At 47.8% G+C, this 16,362-nt stretch overlaps 1 protein-coding gene across 1 annotated transcript in view; it reads left to right on the top strand.

The window, feature by feature from the left end:
• Positions 1 to 891: 891 nt before the first annotated feature.
• The window catches only part of TIMM50 (translocase of inner mitochondrial membrane 50), a 30,076-nt gene continuing 14,605 nt past the window's right edge, over positions 892 to 16,362 (top strand). The window contains exons 1-4 of the mRNA XM_053268163.1: positions 892 to 1,302; positions 2,333 to 2,483; positions 3,323 to 3,354; positions 15,443 to 15,464. Of these exons, the coding sequence (XP_053124138.1) occupies positions 1,054 to 1,302; positions 2,333 to 2,483; positions 3,323 to 3,354; positions 15,443 to 15,464 (454 nt within the window). The 5' untranslated portion in view covers positions 892 to 1,053. The remainder of the gene's footprint in view (positions 1,303 to 2,332; positions 2,484 to 3,322; positions 3,355 to 15,442; positions 15,465 to 16,362) is intronic.

The raw sequence follows: 16,362 nt of genomic DNA, 5'->3' as shown, positions 1-16,362 counted from the left end.
CCTTCAGCTCAGGTATCTTATTTATTGTGTACACAAATTTAAACATTAATTTAATGGGAGAAGTAAATTTGTTCCATTAATTTCAGTACTCATTAGTACTTAAGCCAGTTAAAGGTAAAGTGTGCCATCAAATCGATTTTGACTCCTGGTGCCCACAGAGCCCTGTGGTTGTCTTTGGTAGAATACAGGAGGGATTTACCATTGCCTCTTCCCGTGCAGTCTGAGATGATGCCTCTCAGCATCTTCCTATATTGCTGCTGCCTAATATAGGTGTTTCCCATAGTCTGGGAAGCATAGGGGGAGTTCTGAACCAGCAACCTTCTGCTTGTTAGTCTGTGTCACTTAAGGTGGTTATAAGCCAGTTACTGGAGTTTTAATCTGCGAGAGACAGACAACACCAATTTAAGTGTTACAACCCTACAGTGACTGGCCGTCAGGAGGAGAGCCTTCGCCCTTTCTTCTTCTGCACCGGACACATGGCGGAGAATGCCTTGGCTTCGAGCCGGCAATCCTCAGGTAGGTGGGTGGGTGAGTAGCAGGACAGCTCTGAGCCCCGCTCTAGAGCGCACGTGTCGTGCCCCTTCAGCCTTGGCAGCCACCCTCTTCCCTGTTAGGGGGACCCACCTCCCTTGTCCGCTTGCAAGCCAATGAGCAGCTAGTTTCACAGTCGCCCTGCCCATTTAGCATTTCTTTCCCATTGGGCACAGCGACGTGCTTGTCATCGCGGAGTCTCCGCCTAGGAGTGCGGCCGTGGGGGAATCTCCCTCTTGATTGGCTAAGAGCCAATCGGTGGGGCGGGGGAAATCCGAGATGAGCCGCTTTTGCAGATTGGATGGCTGAAAACCGACCCGTTTCTAATTGGAGAGGGGAGGCAGCCCGAAAGGAGGGAGGCTGGCCTCCCGCAGCTTCCTGGCTTGCTTCTCCCGATTGGTTGAGACCTTCCGGGGGGGGGATGGTAGCCCACGTCCCATTTTCGCTTCCTAATTGGCTGTGAGGATTAAAAAAAAAAAAAACTAGCGGACGCATGCGCCTTTCGCTGCCTCGCGAGGAAAAATGGCGGCGGCGGCCGCTCGCGCCTTCACTGTGGCGGCTTCGGCGGGCGGGCAGCGCGCCCTGAGGGGAGGCGGCCGTTGTGCAGCCGCAAGAATAGCAGGCGGCTCCGGCTCCTGCTGGCGGTGGCGGCGACGAGGTGCCTGGACGCCGGCCCCGGGGCGGACACTGACCTCGGGGGCTCCCTCGCAGGCGGTGGGGGCGGGGCTGACGGAGGCGGTCCTGCGGGATGCGGTCAGGCAGCGGCAGCAGGTGAGGGGCGCGGGTACCCGGATGGTGGCGGCTGGGGCTGCCCCCCCGAGCCCGGCGGCCCTTGGCGCCCCCCAGCCCAGCAGAGCCCAGCCCAGCATCGTCCGCCCTGACCGGCAGCGTCGCTCCGGACAGCTTGCCAGTCCGAGATGGCCGGGTTATTGCTCTGCGACCCGTAGTAGAGAAGACCGACCTTTGCGTTACTTTTATTATCGACGTTTAATGGTGGTGGTGTTTCTAAGTGTCTTAATATATGTGTATTGCTCCAAAGATACTGTAAACTGCCTTGCGATTGTTTTAATTAAGGGTGGTATCCAAATCGGACATTAATACTAACATTTTAAATTGTTCATTTTTATTGTATGTCTTTTTTTTTTACTTTTGTAAAATGAAAGGCGTATATAAGCTTAAAATACATAAACAAAACATTGAGTGAGAGAGCCTCAAAAACAATACAAGAGCGGCTGCTGAAGAAATACTTGATGTGTTTCCGGTAATGCACCTTTTTTGAGGACGACTTTCACGTGACTGCCTGGAAGAGAGGTGTTCAGACGGCTCAGGGCTCTGGCAGCACCGCTCCCCCAGGCAGTCAGGTGAAAAGATTGCTTGGAAAAAGTCCTTTATCGCAGTGCATTGGAATACATGTTTCTTCAGCAGCTGCTCTTGTACCGTGTTAGAGGGCTGCTGTTCTGCCTCTGAGCTGTTTTCTCCCTGCTCCCAAGGATAGATACAGGGGAGTTGCCTGAACCAGAGTCAGGCCCTTAGGCTGCCTGGCCCAAATCATCATTTTTCTCCTGTGGGAGGGAGTGCCTGTCATCACACAAACCTGGCTGCCCTCTGAGCTGCATGTGCTTGGAGAGAAGCGGGGGCGGCGGCAAAGTCTTTCCTCCATGCTGGCCTGACAGGGATTCAGGAGGAGGTCCAAAGCTGCTCCCTACAACCTGAGGGGGAGAGCATTGTGTATCTGTGCACTGTACGCACCTTTTGAATGTGCTATTTAAAATCACTGTATTCTCCCCCTGCCCCTCTGCAGTCAGCTGAAGGTGGAGAAGGGAAAAGTTCTGGCTCTGATGAGCAGCAAGAGAAGAAACGGAAGGAAAATACTGCTTATGCAAAGAAGATGGTGCTGAGGATAGCTGGGCTTATGGGAGCTAGTAGTGGCATAGCAGTTATTTATATATTTGGTAAGTTTGCTCTCATCCAATGTGGGAAAGACCTGTGGCTTACGATGTGGCTGTCAGCCAGCCAGTTCACTGTGTTGAGGTTTCCGCTTCTGACCCCATTATCCGTATAACAGAGTCATTGCTGTTGCCACTGCCTCCAGGCCTCTTCTGTCTTAAGGATTCCAGCTGATCAGCCCTCTGGCTAGCAGAAACTTCTGTTATGAGTGCCTGTTCTCAAAAGACAGTTTGGGGTGGTGGTATAAGTTAGAGCAGGGGTGTCAAGCATAAGGCCTACAGGCCAGATCTAGCCCCACAAGCTCAGTTGTCCAGCTGAGCTGCCATCGCATTTCTTCTCCCCACTGCCAGCCACAGCATGGTACATCTTCCCACTTGCTGCATCTTGCTTGCTTCCTCTCTCCTGCCTAGGGTTGCCAACTATCCCGCACTGCGCAGGATGTCCCTACTTCCAGCGGGGAAATGCTCATCCCGTTTGGGGCAAGTTTTCTCCCACTTAAAAAAAAAAAAAAAGAATTTAACTTTAAAGCAGCTGCTGTGCAGTGGCGGAGCAGGGATGACTGCGAGAGCTCCTCCCGCTTCCCCGACTAGGTGAAGTTGGCAGGCACGCAGGCTGCTGCTGGGGCAAGTGCACTGAAAAGCGAGCAGAAGGCACTGCAGGTGGGGCTTGGGAGAAGGCAGCGAAGGAGTCCCTACCCGACCCACCTTTCTCTCCCAAATGAGGTGATCTGGGCCCATTTCAAGAAACCTGAACACTATGCCACATCGGCTTTCTCCAAAAACTTCTGGAGTCCTCGTTGCATGATGCCCCCAAGTGACATTTCTCTCTTGTATTTTTGTGGCAGGTAGTAATTCAGTGGACGAGCATGGTGTCAAGGTAAGTTGCTCGCTTTTAGAGTGTGTTGGGGCTTGTTAAAAAGGGGATTTGGGGAGATGCCACTAGAGGTCACTGTTGGTTTGAATTTACTGTGCTGTTGATGTTGAACTCTTCAGTCTGTTTTATCCGTTCTGGGGTGTGGTGGTGGTGAAGGTTAAATTTGGCAGATGGTTACACTTTTGGCTGATAAGACCTGAGCGAAGGAGTAGTGTTGGACAGTGTACCATGCCCAGTTCCTTTGTGTTGGAGGAGATCAGTTTGTGTAGCATCTTTGAACAGTGGCTGTGAGAAGTTCTGTTGTTTCTGTAGCTGCTTCGCTGCCTAGGAAGCTTTCTAGTCTGCTGTCTTGTCAGCAGCCCTGCGAGGCAGCTTAATACACTCTTAATAGGAAGAGTGTCTTTTTGCAAGGACACCCAGTGAACTGTGTTGGGTTGGCATGGATTAGAACCTAGGGCTTTTATATCCGTCACTGGCATTTTGATCACTTTAAGAACATAGAAAGCTGCCATATACTGAGTCAGACCATAGGTAAGAACACAAGAACAGCCCTGCTGGATCAGGCCCAAGGAAGCCCATCTCATCCAGCATCCTGTTTCGCCCAGTGGCCCACCAGATGCCGCTGGAAGCCACAAGCAGGAGTTGAGGGCGTGCCCTCTCTCCTGCTGTTACTCCCCTGCAGCTGGTACTCAGAGGGGTCCTGCCTTTGAGGCTGGAGGTGTCCCACAGCCCTCTGACTAATAGCCATTGATAGACCTCTCCTCCATGAAGTGATCCAAACTCTTCTTAAAGCCATCCAGGTTGTTGGCTGTCACCACATCTTGTGTTAGAGAATTCCACAAGTGGATTATGCGTTGTGTGAAAAAGTACTTCCGTTTGTTGGTCCTAGATTTCCTGGCATTCAATTTCATGGGATGACCCCTGGTTGTAGTGTTATGGGAGAGGGAGAAGATTTTCTCTCTATCCGCTTTCTCCACACCATGCATGATTTTATAGAGGTATCTCCTTGCAGTTGTCTTTTTTCTAAACTAAAAAGCCCCAGGTGTTGTTGTCTTGCCTCATAAGAAAGGTGCTCTAGGCCCCTGATCATCTTGGTTGCCCTCTTCTGCACCTTTTCCAGGTCTACACAGTCTGTTGTCTACACAGACTGGCAGCGGCTTCTCCAAGCTTGCAAGCAGGAATCCCTCTCAGCCCTATCTTGGAGATGCCGCCAGGGAGGGAACTTGGAACCTTCTGCTCTTCCCAGAGCAGCTCCATCCCCTGAGAGGAATATCTTACACTGCTCACACATCAAGTCTCCCATTCATAGGCAACCAGAGCAGACCCTACTTAACTGACTCCCTCCTGGTTGCCAGCCCATAGGCAAGTGTTGTGTGGAGGAAGCAATGACTGCAGAGCACTATTGGGAAGTAATAGTAAGGAGTTCACCCCTCCTCTGAGTGCCCCTCTGGTAAGCTAGCTGCTGACTGGCAGGACTTCAGGTTAACGTCTGAACACGTCTGTTTTTATTTTTTCTTGTGACCTGGGCTACATAGGAAGATGCCTTATGCCAAGTCAGACCGTTGGTTTTCCTCCCCTGTGTATGGTGATTTGTGCTTCCATCCTGGTCACCTCCGTCCCACCCCCTATTCTGCTACTGCCTCTTATTTACTCGTGCCATCTTCCCCACATGTTTCCATCTTCTCCAGATCCTGTCCCTGCTGCCTCCGTTCAGACTCTGAACAAAACATACAACTAAAACAGAGTTTATACATTATACTACCATACTTTTAAGGAAATAAAATGAGTTTGGCTTGAGCGCAAGATACACTGTATTTTCACACATGTACCCCACAGAGGATTATAAGATGCATCCATGCATAACCTGCACTTTGCTTCCAGTTATATTTTAAGGATAGCCTGCATCATTGTATTGTATTGCCCTCGACTAGTACACAGAGATAGATAATTACATATACTGTATTGCAGTCCTAAATCAACAATGGAAATCAAGAATACGAATATGATGAATATTTATATATTGCAAAAAGTTCCCAAAGTAGTTTACATAGTTAAATAAAATGGTTCCTTGTCCCCAAAAGTCTCACAATCTAAAAAAAGAAACATAAGATTGACACCAGCAACAGCCACTAGAGGGATGCTGTGCTGGGGTGGGATAGGACCAGTTGTTCTCCCTCTGCTTAAATAAAGAGAATCATCACTTTAAAAAGGTGCCTCTTTGCTCATTTAGCAAGGGGCAGTTCAGTTAGCAGGGGTCATGTATTAGCTCAAATAACATGTTTTAAATTAAAGGCCCACCAGAAGCACCTAGTACTAGCTTTCACTGCTATAAAAGAGGTTGGATCTGTAATTCGCAGATCCAGGTACATAAAGAGACCAGACGAGTCCTCAATCAATCAGCCCAAATGGGCAGGATAGTATCTTGTTTAGACCTGCAAGGAATTTCAAACATCCACAGAAGGGGAAAGGGAAGGAGCGGGGCTTATAAAGGAGGAAGGATGAGCAGGATGTTTTGGCAGTGGTGCCTGGCACTTTGTGCCTGATGCTAACCATGTAGAGGGAGTATGTCCCTGTAAACCTTATGATTGGGTGGGGAGAAGTGAAACGGGGACTCTGCCTGAGTGGAAAAATGTCTTGACTGTTATGAATAATCACAAAATTGACCCACCCACCCCAGAGAGGCTGATGGCCGTGGCAGGAAGAACAGGAAGCATCCGAGCATGCCCCTTCTCTGCCAGCACCCACCTTACTTCTGGAAAAGGTGCCTGCTGGCGTGGTCACTGCTCAGCCTCCTGCACTGTAAAAAAGAGCTTTTATACACCACATCCACATAATTCCCTGATCCTCCCCATGTAGGATGCAAACACATGTATACCTCATGGGATATATGTCTGAAAATACAGTAATCCATCCTGGACCAAAATAGCCCCCACCTTTTCAAAATGCCTTTTATGCCATCAGAGCAGGAGTGGCGGGGGGGTGGGGATACTTGAAGTGACTTTTTCCTGTTCTACCCTTATTCAGCCCTCACACCACCGTGGGGAAAGATCTGCAGCCAAGTTCCCATCAATGTCTCGTGGTCCTTATTGCAGCAGCACATGTTGCCATGGAGGTGTGAATGGGCCTTCTTGATGGGGGTGTGATCTACCTGTTGCCTTCAGGCCTTTGTTGTCTTTGGAGGGCTGAGCCTTTGAGCTGGGTCTCTGGGTGTTCATCTGCAGCTTTTCTCATGTTCCATTCCTCTTCAAGTCAGCCCTTTGTAGCTGCTGCCTTTTTTGAACTGGTCTGGTTCTTGCTTTGTGAGACACTGATGATAAAGTTTCACGTAGATGCTGGAGTTGAAAATGACCAGGAGTAGAGTTGCAGAGGGACACCCCACCCCACTCCCATCTTTCTCTTCCAATTCTGAATGGGGATGTGTTTCTTCATGCACCTATATATGCACACTGCAATTTTGTGTACTCTGTGCAGTATTATGGGTACACTTGATAGATCAGATTTGGGGGAGAGGACTGGGAAGTTGATTTAATATGACTGCTTATCTAGCTGAATCTTCTCCAGCTCCTGGTACCGCCCCTTTTTTTCTGTAGATCTGCTCAAATGCAACTCCCATGGAGTTCAGTGGAGTTTGTGCCACGCATTTTCTGCCTAAACCTACCAAATGCTGCTGCTTCTTTTTTCATCCCTGGGTTGTTCATCCTTGGCAGCTTTGGTCCTTAGTTCCTGGAGCAGTGTGTTCTGTATTTGCCCCCTGTGAAAAGCCTCCCTTCTTGTGCTCTTTTTGACACCTATCCCTCCTGTGCCCATTGCAGGCAAGATGGTTAGGGCTGTCTGGGGTCTCTTTTGATATGCAGCACAAGCCTGGAGTGCTCTTGAGGAAATGAGGCATGAGTTGTTACTGGCCTTGCATATCCCTTTTGAACAGGGGTATGAAGCTCCCCACCACCACCCCCTTTCGGTTTTTGAAGTGTCTGACATTCTAACTGCCTTCCTGTATATGGGCAGCTTTTGATGTTGGAGGCGAAGCTGAAGCTGCCATTCCCCACCTGCTGTAAACAGTGCCTAAATTGTCTTGGGAGGTGAGGAAGTTGCTCTGCAATATTTTGGGGAGAAAAGAATACCTCCCCAGTTGCCCCAGGTGAATGGCCCTTCCCTTCCTCACCCCGTACCCTTCAGTTTGGGCTAACACGCTCCTTTCATGCTTCCATGAATTGCTTCTCACCTTTATTGCTGGCACATGCCATCTGTCTGTGATAATTTGTGCTAACGAGTCCCTTCCGGCACAATTGGCTTCTTTTATAGAGGTGTGTAGTAAGGGAATGGCACTCCAAATGAATCAAGCCTGTCTCTTCTGTGGCTTGGCTCCTTTTCTCTTCTTTTTATTTAATGGAGAAACTGGTTGCTATGTTTGCCCACAGCATTGTGCAGATGCTTTAGAGAGGACTTTTTAATGGCTGAAAAAAGACAAGCACATATATGATAGGTCTGTATCAAGGCTAGTAGCCATGCTATGTAAATGAAACTTCTATGTTTAGAGGCAGTGTATCTCTCCGAGCATTTGATAGGGTTGGGCATTTAACCAAGAAACGTTTGATCAGTCAAAAAAGAAGAAGCTATAAATTGATCAAATATTGATTAATATAACAGTCATGTTTTTTTTTAAATGAGGTGTATATTAGAACAACAAAGAAACATACAGTACTGTACTAATTAAAAAAACAACAAACAGTGATGACCTGTGACTTTAAACAGTGCTAGGTAACATTTCTATCAACATGACCAATTCTTTTCTTTGGCTTTTATCCTTAAATACTAGGATCAGCCAACAATCAATCAATCATCTTTATTCGGTCCATTGACCAGCAAGACAAATAAATACAAATCACAAGATACATTCAAATCAGCCAACAGAAGTAGAGCAAAGTAAGAGCAGCTTTTAAAAAAATGAAAGCTAGTTCTTAAAGGAAGTTGTGCTGAGTAGGCTGAAGCAGCATCTCTTTACCTGGTTGTTCACCTCCCCAGATACTGCAGGTTGTCGGGAGCAAGCAGCCCCCACTCCTGCCATTGCTGGGGTTAGGGGAGCAGCACCCTTATGAACTGGAAAAAGGCAGTCTGCTCTGTACATAGGTCTGTTCTTGGTTTCATGGGAGATTTGAGCATGGAAAAAGAGGCCCTTCGTGGACAATGGCTGGTGTGCCAACCCTGGTACTACCAGATGCACAATGAGGCAGCTCAGTGCTCTGGGAGCGGTCACGTCACTCTGAGGCTTTTTGTAAAACTGCCCATTGTTACTGGGTTAGAATATGCTGACCATATGCTGGTTTGCCTCAAAAGCTGTCCCCTTTGCGAGTCTTGGAAAAAGAGGGGTAGCACGATCGCCATCAGCACATGGCAGGGGCCTAGTTGAGGATTTTCACATCTGGAATTACCCTGAAGAGCTTGGAGAATCCTCCCGCTTTGAAGTGGCTGCTTTCCTGCCTCCCTCCCTCAAAGGTGCTCCCTGTCTGTTCCCTTATCGGCTCTCCTTAGGCCACAATAAAACCCCTTTGGTTTTGTTAATTACCCTTCTAGGTTGCCTGTCATATTCATGTGAATGGCTGCAACAGGGTGCGAGGCCGCCTGCCCGGAGCAGCTGTGCCCGCTCTAAAGGCCTTGGCACACTTCACAACTTCCTGAGAGTCGCATGGCATCACCCGGGTGCAGGAGGAGGCGCATTGTGGGGACCTGGCTTGTCTGGACGGCTCTTTCCCTTCGTGGCTGTAAAATGGGGGCTGCCTTTGATCTGCCCTGTTTCCCACACTGCTCTTTCTGCTCCCTTCTCTTGGGAAGTGTGGATTTGCAGAAAGAGGTTTCTTGATCTTTTTTATTACAAATTTCCTTTGCCACTCTCCAGGCCTCCCTGTGTGCATTGATCTTCTAGCCTCTGGCGAAAACAAAAAACCTGGGTTTATCTCAAAAGGAAAACTCTATCAGGGAAATGTTAAAAAGCTCAGCCCAAGGGTTCAGATGAGTGGCTGCAGGGAGAATATGGAGCTGGAATAAAACTAGATTCCGCTGCAGCAAGGAAGATGGTTGAGAGAACTTGTGGTGGTGACATTGGCAGCAAGCAAGAACAGGAAGCTGCCAAGACTGGGAAAACTTGGAAACTGGCCAACCTTGTTGTGTGTGTCAGCACTGGAACTGACACATGTAAGTGCACAAATAACACTGCAAAATGTGCTTCAGTTCTGACTCTTGTGCACCTCTTGGGATGGGGTTGGAAGAATCTTCTGGTTCCTGGTGCCACAAACTCCTAGGAATTGGAATCATTCTTCCTGATTGTGTTGGGCTGGTACTTTTACATTTTGGTTCTGACTCTTTTAAAAATTAGTTGCCAACAAAGTTTAGAAACTTAAAATGTATGTTTCCCATTGTGCCTTAAGAGTGAAAGTGTAGAACGGGATTTGGCTAATGAGACATGGGTCTTCTGGAGTGTATTTTTGACCATGGTGCTTGACTTGTGTGCCTTTCCAGGCTCTCCCCTCAAGGTGGCAATGTTGAGCTTCAAAACGGAACTGCTTTGAGATACTGGTTAACAGCTTTTAATGACAGGAACAGCCTTGTTAGAGCTGAAAATTAGATAACTGCCAAGATTGGCTGTGTCAGCAAACAGAGATTTGTTGGCTTTTGCCTGGTCAGTATCCCAGTTTGTGTAGCAAGCATCTGTGCCTCTGCCTGCCGCTTCTGCTGATCAGCTCTAATGGGGACAGTAGAGCAGCTCTACAGTTCTTGCTCTTTTTTGTTTCTCTGGTCCCTTTATCCTCCTGTGTCCTCTTATCCTTTCCACTGAACAGCTGGCCTTGGCGTCTGTGGCAAGAGCCAACTTTCTTGGCCAAGACGTTTTATTTAAAACATGCACAGAGATCACCAAAGCCTTTATTTCATTCATTATATGGCCCCTCAAGTTGTCTTGGGTCTAAAACTGGTACAGAAACCTGAAATCTAAAGTCCAGCGAAACATGGAAATGGCACCTGAATTGGAGAGCTTTTATGCCAGGATTTACTTCAGCATTTACCTGCCTAATTGGGCTAACTTGGTAGCAGTGATGGTGTTTGGTTAAATTAAAAAGACCATGTCTGGGTACCAGGGAAATGGGTGGAGGGGAGCAGACATCTGACAGCTGCCAGTGCATTGCCATGATTCTTGTGTGCCTCCAGTTGTCAACACCGGTTTGCTACCCTGCCAAGTCAATGTTCCATTGTCCCAAACAAAAGGGAGTCTAGGATTAGACACTGGATTATTTTTAGTGTCTTAAAGTCCTCCATCCTGCCTTATTCCACTTACTTTGCATAATCCTAAAGTGTGAAGGAAAGAGAAAAACAAATCTGGTGTGTGTATGTGTTGATTCTCCAAAGAGCAGTTTAAAAATAAAAATTTTGGAGCAGATCCTGCTTTCACTCTGAGTAGTCCCAGGCATTTTGTAAAGAAGCCACAAGCGCGGCTGCTGCCACATTGTCCAAAACAGGTCAACATTTGTGGGACTCTTTCAGGCTGTTGTGATGCGTTTGACCAGAGGACCTTGAAGTGGATTGGGCTTTTCTACAGAAGAGCTTGTCCAGTTTGTGCCAACAGCTGCTCTGTTCCTGCACCTGTGTCTGCAAACAATAAACCCTCGTGTGTGCGCGCTCACACACATGCAAGGTTGGGCAGGGGGTGCTTGTTCTTTAAATGTATTAAGATCTTTTGTTGCTTTGTATGAAGGATTCTGTGGTGCTCAAACAGCTGGTGCATTATTACAGATTCTTTCAAAGTGGCCGAGTTGAAAGGGCTCATTCCGTCGGTGACTTCTCTTTGGCCTGTGCATGAACAAGAAGAGCACAGCTGAGTTTCAAAATTGGCCATGTTGTAAGGCAGGACCCTAATTTACACTCCACCAGCACTTTGCAACCTGGAAAGCAAGCTGTAGGCAGACTTTTTCCGGAGTCAGTCCAATTTAGTTTTTCCTTTAAGAGAGAGAGAGAGATACCGAGTTCAGAATAGGAATGGTTGCAGCTTATTCCACATCAGTCACACCAGAGAGAGTGACTCTGTCCGAATTTCAAAATAGTAGCTTAGTAGAGGGACTTGAGAAGTGGGAAGGATTGAGCCAGGATGGGACCCCCCAAATTGAAATGCTTAGGAACGAATAAGAGAAAATGAGGCACCCCTCTTGTAAAGAACTGAGAAATTCAAACACTTGAGCCTCGCTTGTCAAGCTTGGGTCTGCCTGATGGGAGTTATTTTTCTGAACAGCAGATTCTGCTCCCTACCACACCTGCTTTATCACAGTCTGCTTCAGAAAATTCACTCTGTTTCAAAAGCTGTTGAGAAGCAGAAGCCCCAAGTGGAATTAGTTGTGTGGTTCTTTGGATCCTTGCCTTAAGTACTAACCTGGATTTTTGGAGCTCCAGGTGGTTCATTTCTTTTAAAAAATGAAGATTTTTCCTGTGGAGTGTATAGAAACTAGAGAGAATTCTGTCCTAGCGAATGTCTTAATTAACAAGGATCAGAAGTGAGGGCATCTTTCTTATTAATCCACCATCTCTTTCAGTGAGAGCTAAAATGAGTTAAAGAGTAGTTCATCCATGTAACAGCCTCAGCAACATTCTTACTTGGCTCCCTCCTCATCTCCATCCATCACAGCACCTGGAAGGTGCTGGGTGAGTGATCGAAAATCAGGTGATTAAAATCTACCCACCACAGGGCTCCCCTTTGTAAATCCTTTGCCTTTGTGTACTTGAGGACTGTGATTAAAACCAGGGCTGCAGCCCTACAGGATCCAGACATGGGGCACACAAGGGTCAAAATGATTAGGGCAGTGTTTATAGAAACATGCTGTGAGGAGGCTGCTGAAGTCTCTCCCTGGATCTGCATGGTGCAGCTTTGCCTGTTGATGCAACCCCCAGAGTATTAAAGGTGTGAGGGCCATTTGGTTCCAACCCCAAAGCTCAGTTATTTCTGCAAACACAAGATGAAATGAGCCCAGGCTCAAAAGTGGCAGTTGACTTCTAAAAGGCAAACTCTTGGGCCTCAAACTTGCATGGAAGCCACACTTTCTGACCTGAAACTCCCTAACCACCCCGGCTGGCTGTGGTTGCTCAGCAATCTGGACATGCTCAGAGGTAGTCGTTTTAAGTGCCAATCCCTGGACTGCACACTTGCTTACAACCATATTTGTGTGGTCTGGTTCACCTCATTCACTGCTGGTGGGGTCTGTCAGGGCACCACGTGTAGACAACACAGGGTCTTATTACAGCCTGACAACTGGAAGGAGGGAAGGTGGGTCAGATCCATTTCCTTTCCCTAGAGCATTGAATGCCGCATGAATTTTGCACCAGTGAAAGTGTGTGTCTTCTGAAAAAGTGGCCTTAAATCTGTTTTGCATCCACTTGCTATCCAGGCTCACCAAATGTCCTTGAGTTAGTGCCTAGAAGAGCAAAGGCTCTCTTGAGTGGTTCCGACAAATACCAGCAGGCAGGAGAGCTGAGCCAGGAGAAGCCCATCGATGGTTGAGTTTGACTCAGATGTGTGGGTTTGGTGCTATTTGCCCCCTTTAGTTTTCATTGGAAAAGGAGAGTGGGGTGCAAACAAAGAACTTATGTAGCCCATTTATACCCGGCTTTTTAACAGTCATTCAAGGCAGCTCATGGCATCAATTAAAACTATAAACACCTTCATACCATAAGACAAACTAAAGAGCAAACCTGCAGCTGGTCAGCCTTGACAGGGGCAGCGCCACAGCTAAAGTGCAGGTGCCTCCCATCAAGGAGAAGGCTTTGCGAAGGATCAGGGGGAAGCAGCAAGACTGATGAGAGAGCCCCGCTCATTGTGACTCCTTTTCTGACCAGCAAGTCCCAGAGAGCAGGGCCTGGGGGCAGCACTTCAGCTGACCTCCTGAGAAGGAGAGTCGGCTCAATGGGGGAAGTGCTCCGTCAGACGCGGTGGTCCCAGTATTGCTGCCTGCCTGCCACTGCCACTTCCTAGATGCAGCATCAGGTCTAGGGGACAGCCTAGCCACGCACATGCTTCAGTGCTCCTAGAGTGGTTGGTGCCCTGCCTCGCATGGGCTGCTTCTTGTGTGGATTCAGCCTCTGCTTGAGAACCACCCGGATTGTAACCAAAGAGTTCAGGTCAAGTTGAGGGCTGAGACACTATTGCAGGAGAGCCCGCGTTGGCTTTTAATGGGCAGAATGGTGGTTCTCATCCATGTTTGTGTTCATGCAGATGGAGTCAGTCAGATCACACCTTTCTTATATACTGTGTTCATCGTACAGCTCTACCTTAGTCTTAACAATTCTGTGAATCTATTCCTCATAAATGGTCGAGTAAACTCCTCATTTCTGGTTTCCTAATGGACTTTGCATAGACATGTCAAAGACAGCTGATTAATTCATATTCCTGTTTCCGCCCAGCTCTGGGGAGCAAACTCCAAAATAGTGACTCTATCCGTACTAACGCTTTGTATGTTGGACTGAGGCATTGTCGTCCTGTGCTTACTCAGTGTCTGAGTCTCTCTCATATCCTGGCCTTTTAAAAATAGGTCCCTGCTCAGCAGTGGTACTGAGGAGGGGTTATGGGCCGAAACACAGTGCAAAGCCAACGGTAGCTCTTGTTTTCTTGGTGTGTGAGTTTTGTTCTCTTCCTTCCTTCCTTCCTGTTGTCTATCTCAACCCTGTCCATCTTCCGCTGACCTGCCTGCATTGCTAGGGCTTCAGCCAGACTGAAGCCACTGTCCTTAGCCCCTCTCTGCCTCCAGGACTGCTCTGTTAACAGTCAGAGTGAGCTGAAAATAGCAGCCACTGAGCAGCATCCACTACTTCCAGTGACGCTTGCATCTCTAGCTTTGCTGGCTTGCTTAAGACATCTGGAGATGCTTGCCATGCGGCTGTAGATTACAGAAGGGCCTAGCATTGCCTTCCTGGTGCAGGCCAAAGGTCTCTGATCTCGCATTCTGCTCCTAACAGCTGGAAGCCAGATGTCTAGAAAGCCATCCAACAGGCTGTGAAGGTGATGGCGTTCCCAAGAGGAGAGCTGGCCCTGTGGTAGCAAACATGACTTGTCCCCTTAGCTAAGCAGGGTCCATCCTGGTTGCATATGAATGGGAGACTAGAAGTGTGAGCACTGGAAGATATTCCCCTTGGGATGGAGCCGTTCTGGGAGGAGCATCTAGTTTCCAAGTTCCCTCCCTGGCAGCATCTCCAACAAGATAGGGCTGAGAGAGACTCCTGCCTGCAACCTTGGAGAAGCTGCTGCCAGTCTGCGTAGACAATACTGAGCTAGCTGGACCTGTGGTCTGACTCAGTATATGGCAGCTGCCTATGTTTCTGTGTTCCAAGTGTCGAGTATTCAGAGGTCAGCTCACATGGAGATTCCCTTTAACTCTCATGACTCACAGATCTTTCTGGTGATGTGTGGGGAGAGATGTGAAGGGGTCTGCCTCTGTAGTTCTTTCTGGTGCGTGTCTACCAGTGTTCCCTCTAATTTTTTTGATCTGTGTGTGGAATGAGTTTTGTTATGAGTGGCAGTATCAAGGCACTGTGTGCGCATGTGTATTCAGAATGGGGCCTTCTTTATTCAACCTGAGCGGGATCTAAAATTAGCTGAGCGGACATCAAAAACCTTGTGAGCGCATGCACATCTGCACACCTTAGAGAGAATACTGTTGTCTACATTGAGAGCTGGTATGGTGTCCATATGACAGAGGTTGGACTAGGAATGCCTGTGTTTGTTGTCTTGTCTGTGTTGGATTTGGTCTCATCTGGTGGATGGAAATCACAAAGTTTCCTGCCTCTCAGGGCTGTTGCAGATGAATCAGCCAAAGATTGTAAATAATGGGTGTGTTTTGAGAACGCAACCTCTCCTGCCCTCCCAATCAGCTCTACTTGCTGTAAAGGGCTAGATAAGCTAGTGGGAGGCAGCCCCCCCACACACACACACATGCATCTGAATGCTCAGCCAGAAGAAAAATTAATCTCCGAAGATAGAAACAGATTGCTTCCTGTGCTCCACCCTGCAATTTATAATGTGCCGTGGAATCAAAAGAATTAATCTGGTTTCTCGGTTTCTCTACAGATTCCTGATGAATTTGACAATGGTAAGTAAGGCTGGCAGTTCTGTTTTTCAAAACTTGCCTCCTTGTACTGGGTGTGGAGAAGACTGGATGGGCAGAAAGGGGGGTGGCCAGGGGCAGTTGTGATGCCAAGTGGGAGGGATGAACTGGGAATACCTTGCTGGAAAGAAGACCCAAGTCCCTTGCATCCTGGATGGTCCGAAAAAGCCAGTAGTGCCAAGTCTTGCAAACAAGGATAAAATATCCCTGCCCTTTTGTCCCTAGAACATGTTAATTTGTGTGGGATTTTGAGAGCATTTCCTAGCTAGGGATTGGCTCAGCAAGTGGATTGTGGCTGAAAAGCTCTGAATTCACCCTTTTGATAGGATTGTTGACAGCTAATCAGTGCAGTGCAAAATATAAGTTTTTTGTTTTGCCTTTAAAGCCTGAGAATCAGCTGACTCCAACTTTTCTGCATATGTTGGGGGCAAAAAGTGCACTTAAGTAGCCTTTTGTACCTAAGAATTGGCCTCAAAAGGTTATGTAAATACTAACAGAAGAAATGTTACATCTCACTACAAATTTGGAGACTGATACTTGATCTATCTAGCATACAGTACAGTGTGGTAGTAGCTCATCCTGACGAGACACTCTTAAGGGGAGAAATTCTTTCCTAGTACCCCTCTAAAACTGGGGGGCTAAGCTGTGTGAAAGCTGGCCTTTGGCAAGGGCTTTCCATTTCCGCGTGCACCGTTACATGGTCCCTACTTGGGCAACTTCACGGTTCAAGACCCATCTGGTGTAACTAGAGGCTTTCTTACCTTCTTTAATGCGTGCTGCCAGCCAGCCAAATGTCTTCAGTAACTAAAAATTTAAGCAATAGTGAAATCCAGGCAGGCAGACAACCAGAGAGAATTGAAACCCACCAGAAATCAAGCTATAA

The sequence above is a fragment of the Hemicordylus capensis genome, chromosome 7 (genome assembly GCF_027244095.1).
Source record: "Hemicordylus capensis ecotype Gifberg chromosome 7, rHemCap1.1.pri, whole genome shotgun sequence".
Classification (NCBI taxonomy): domain Eukaryota; kingdom Metazoa; phylum Chordata; class Lepidosauria; order Squamata; family Cordylidae; genus Hemicordylus; species Hemicordylus capensis.
This window is presented reverse-complemented; position numbering and strand designations above follow the sequence as displayed.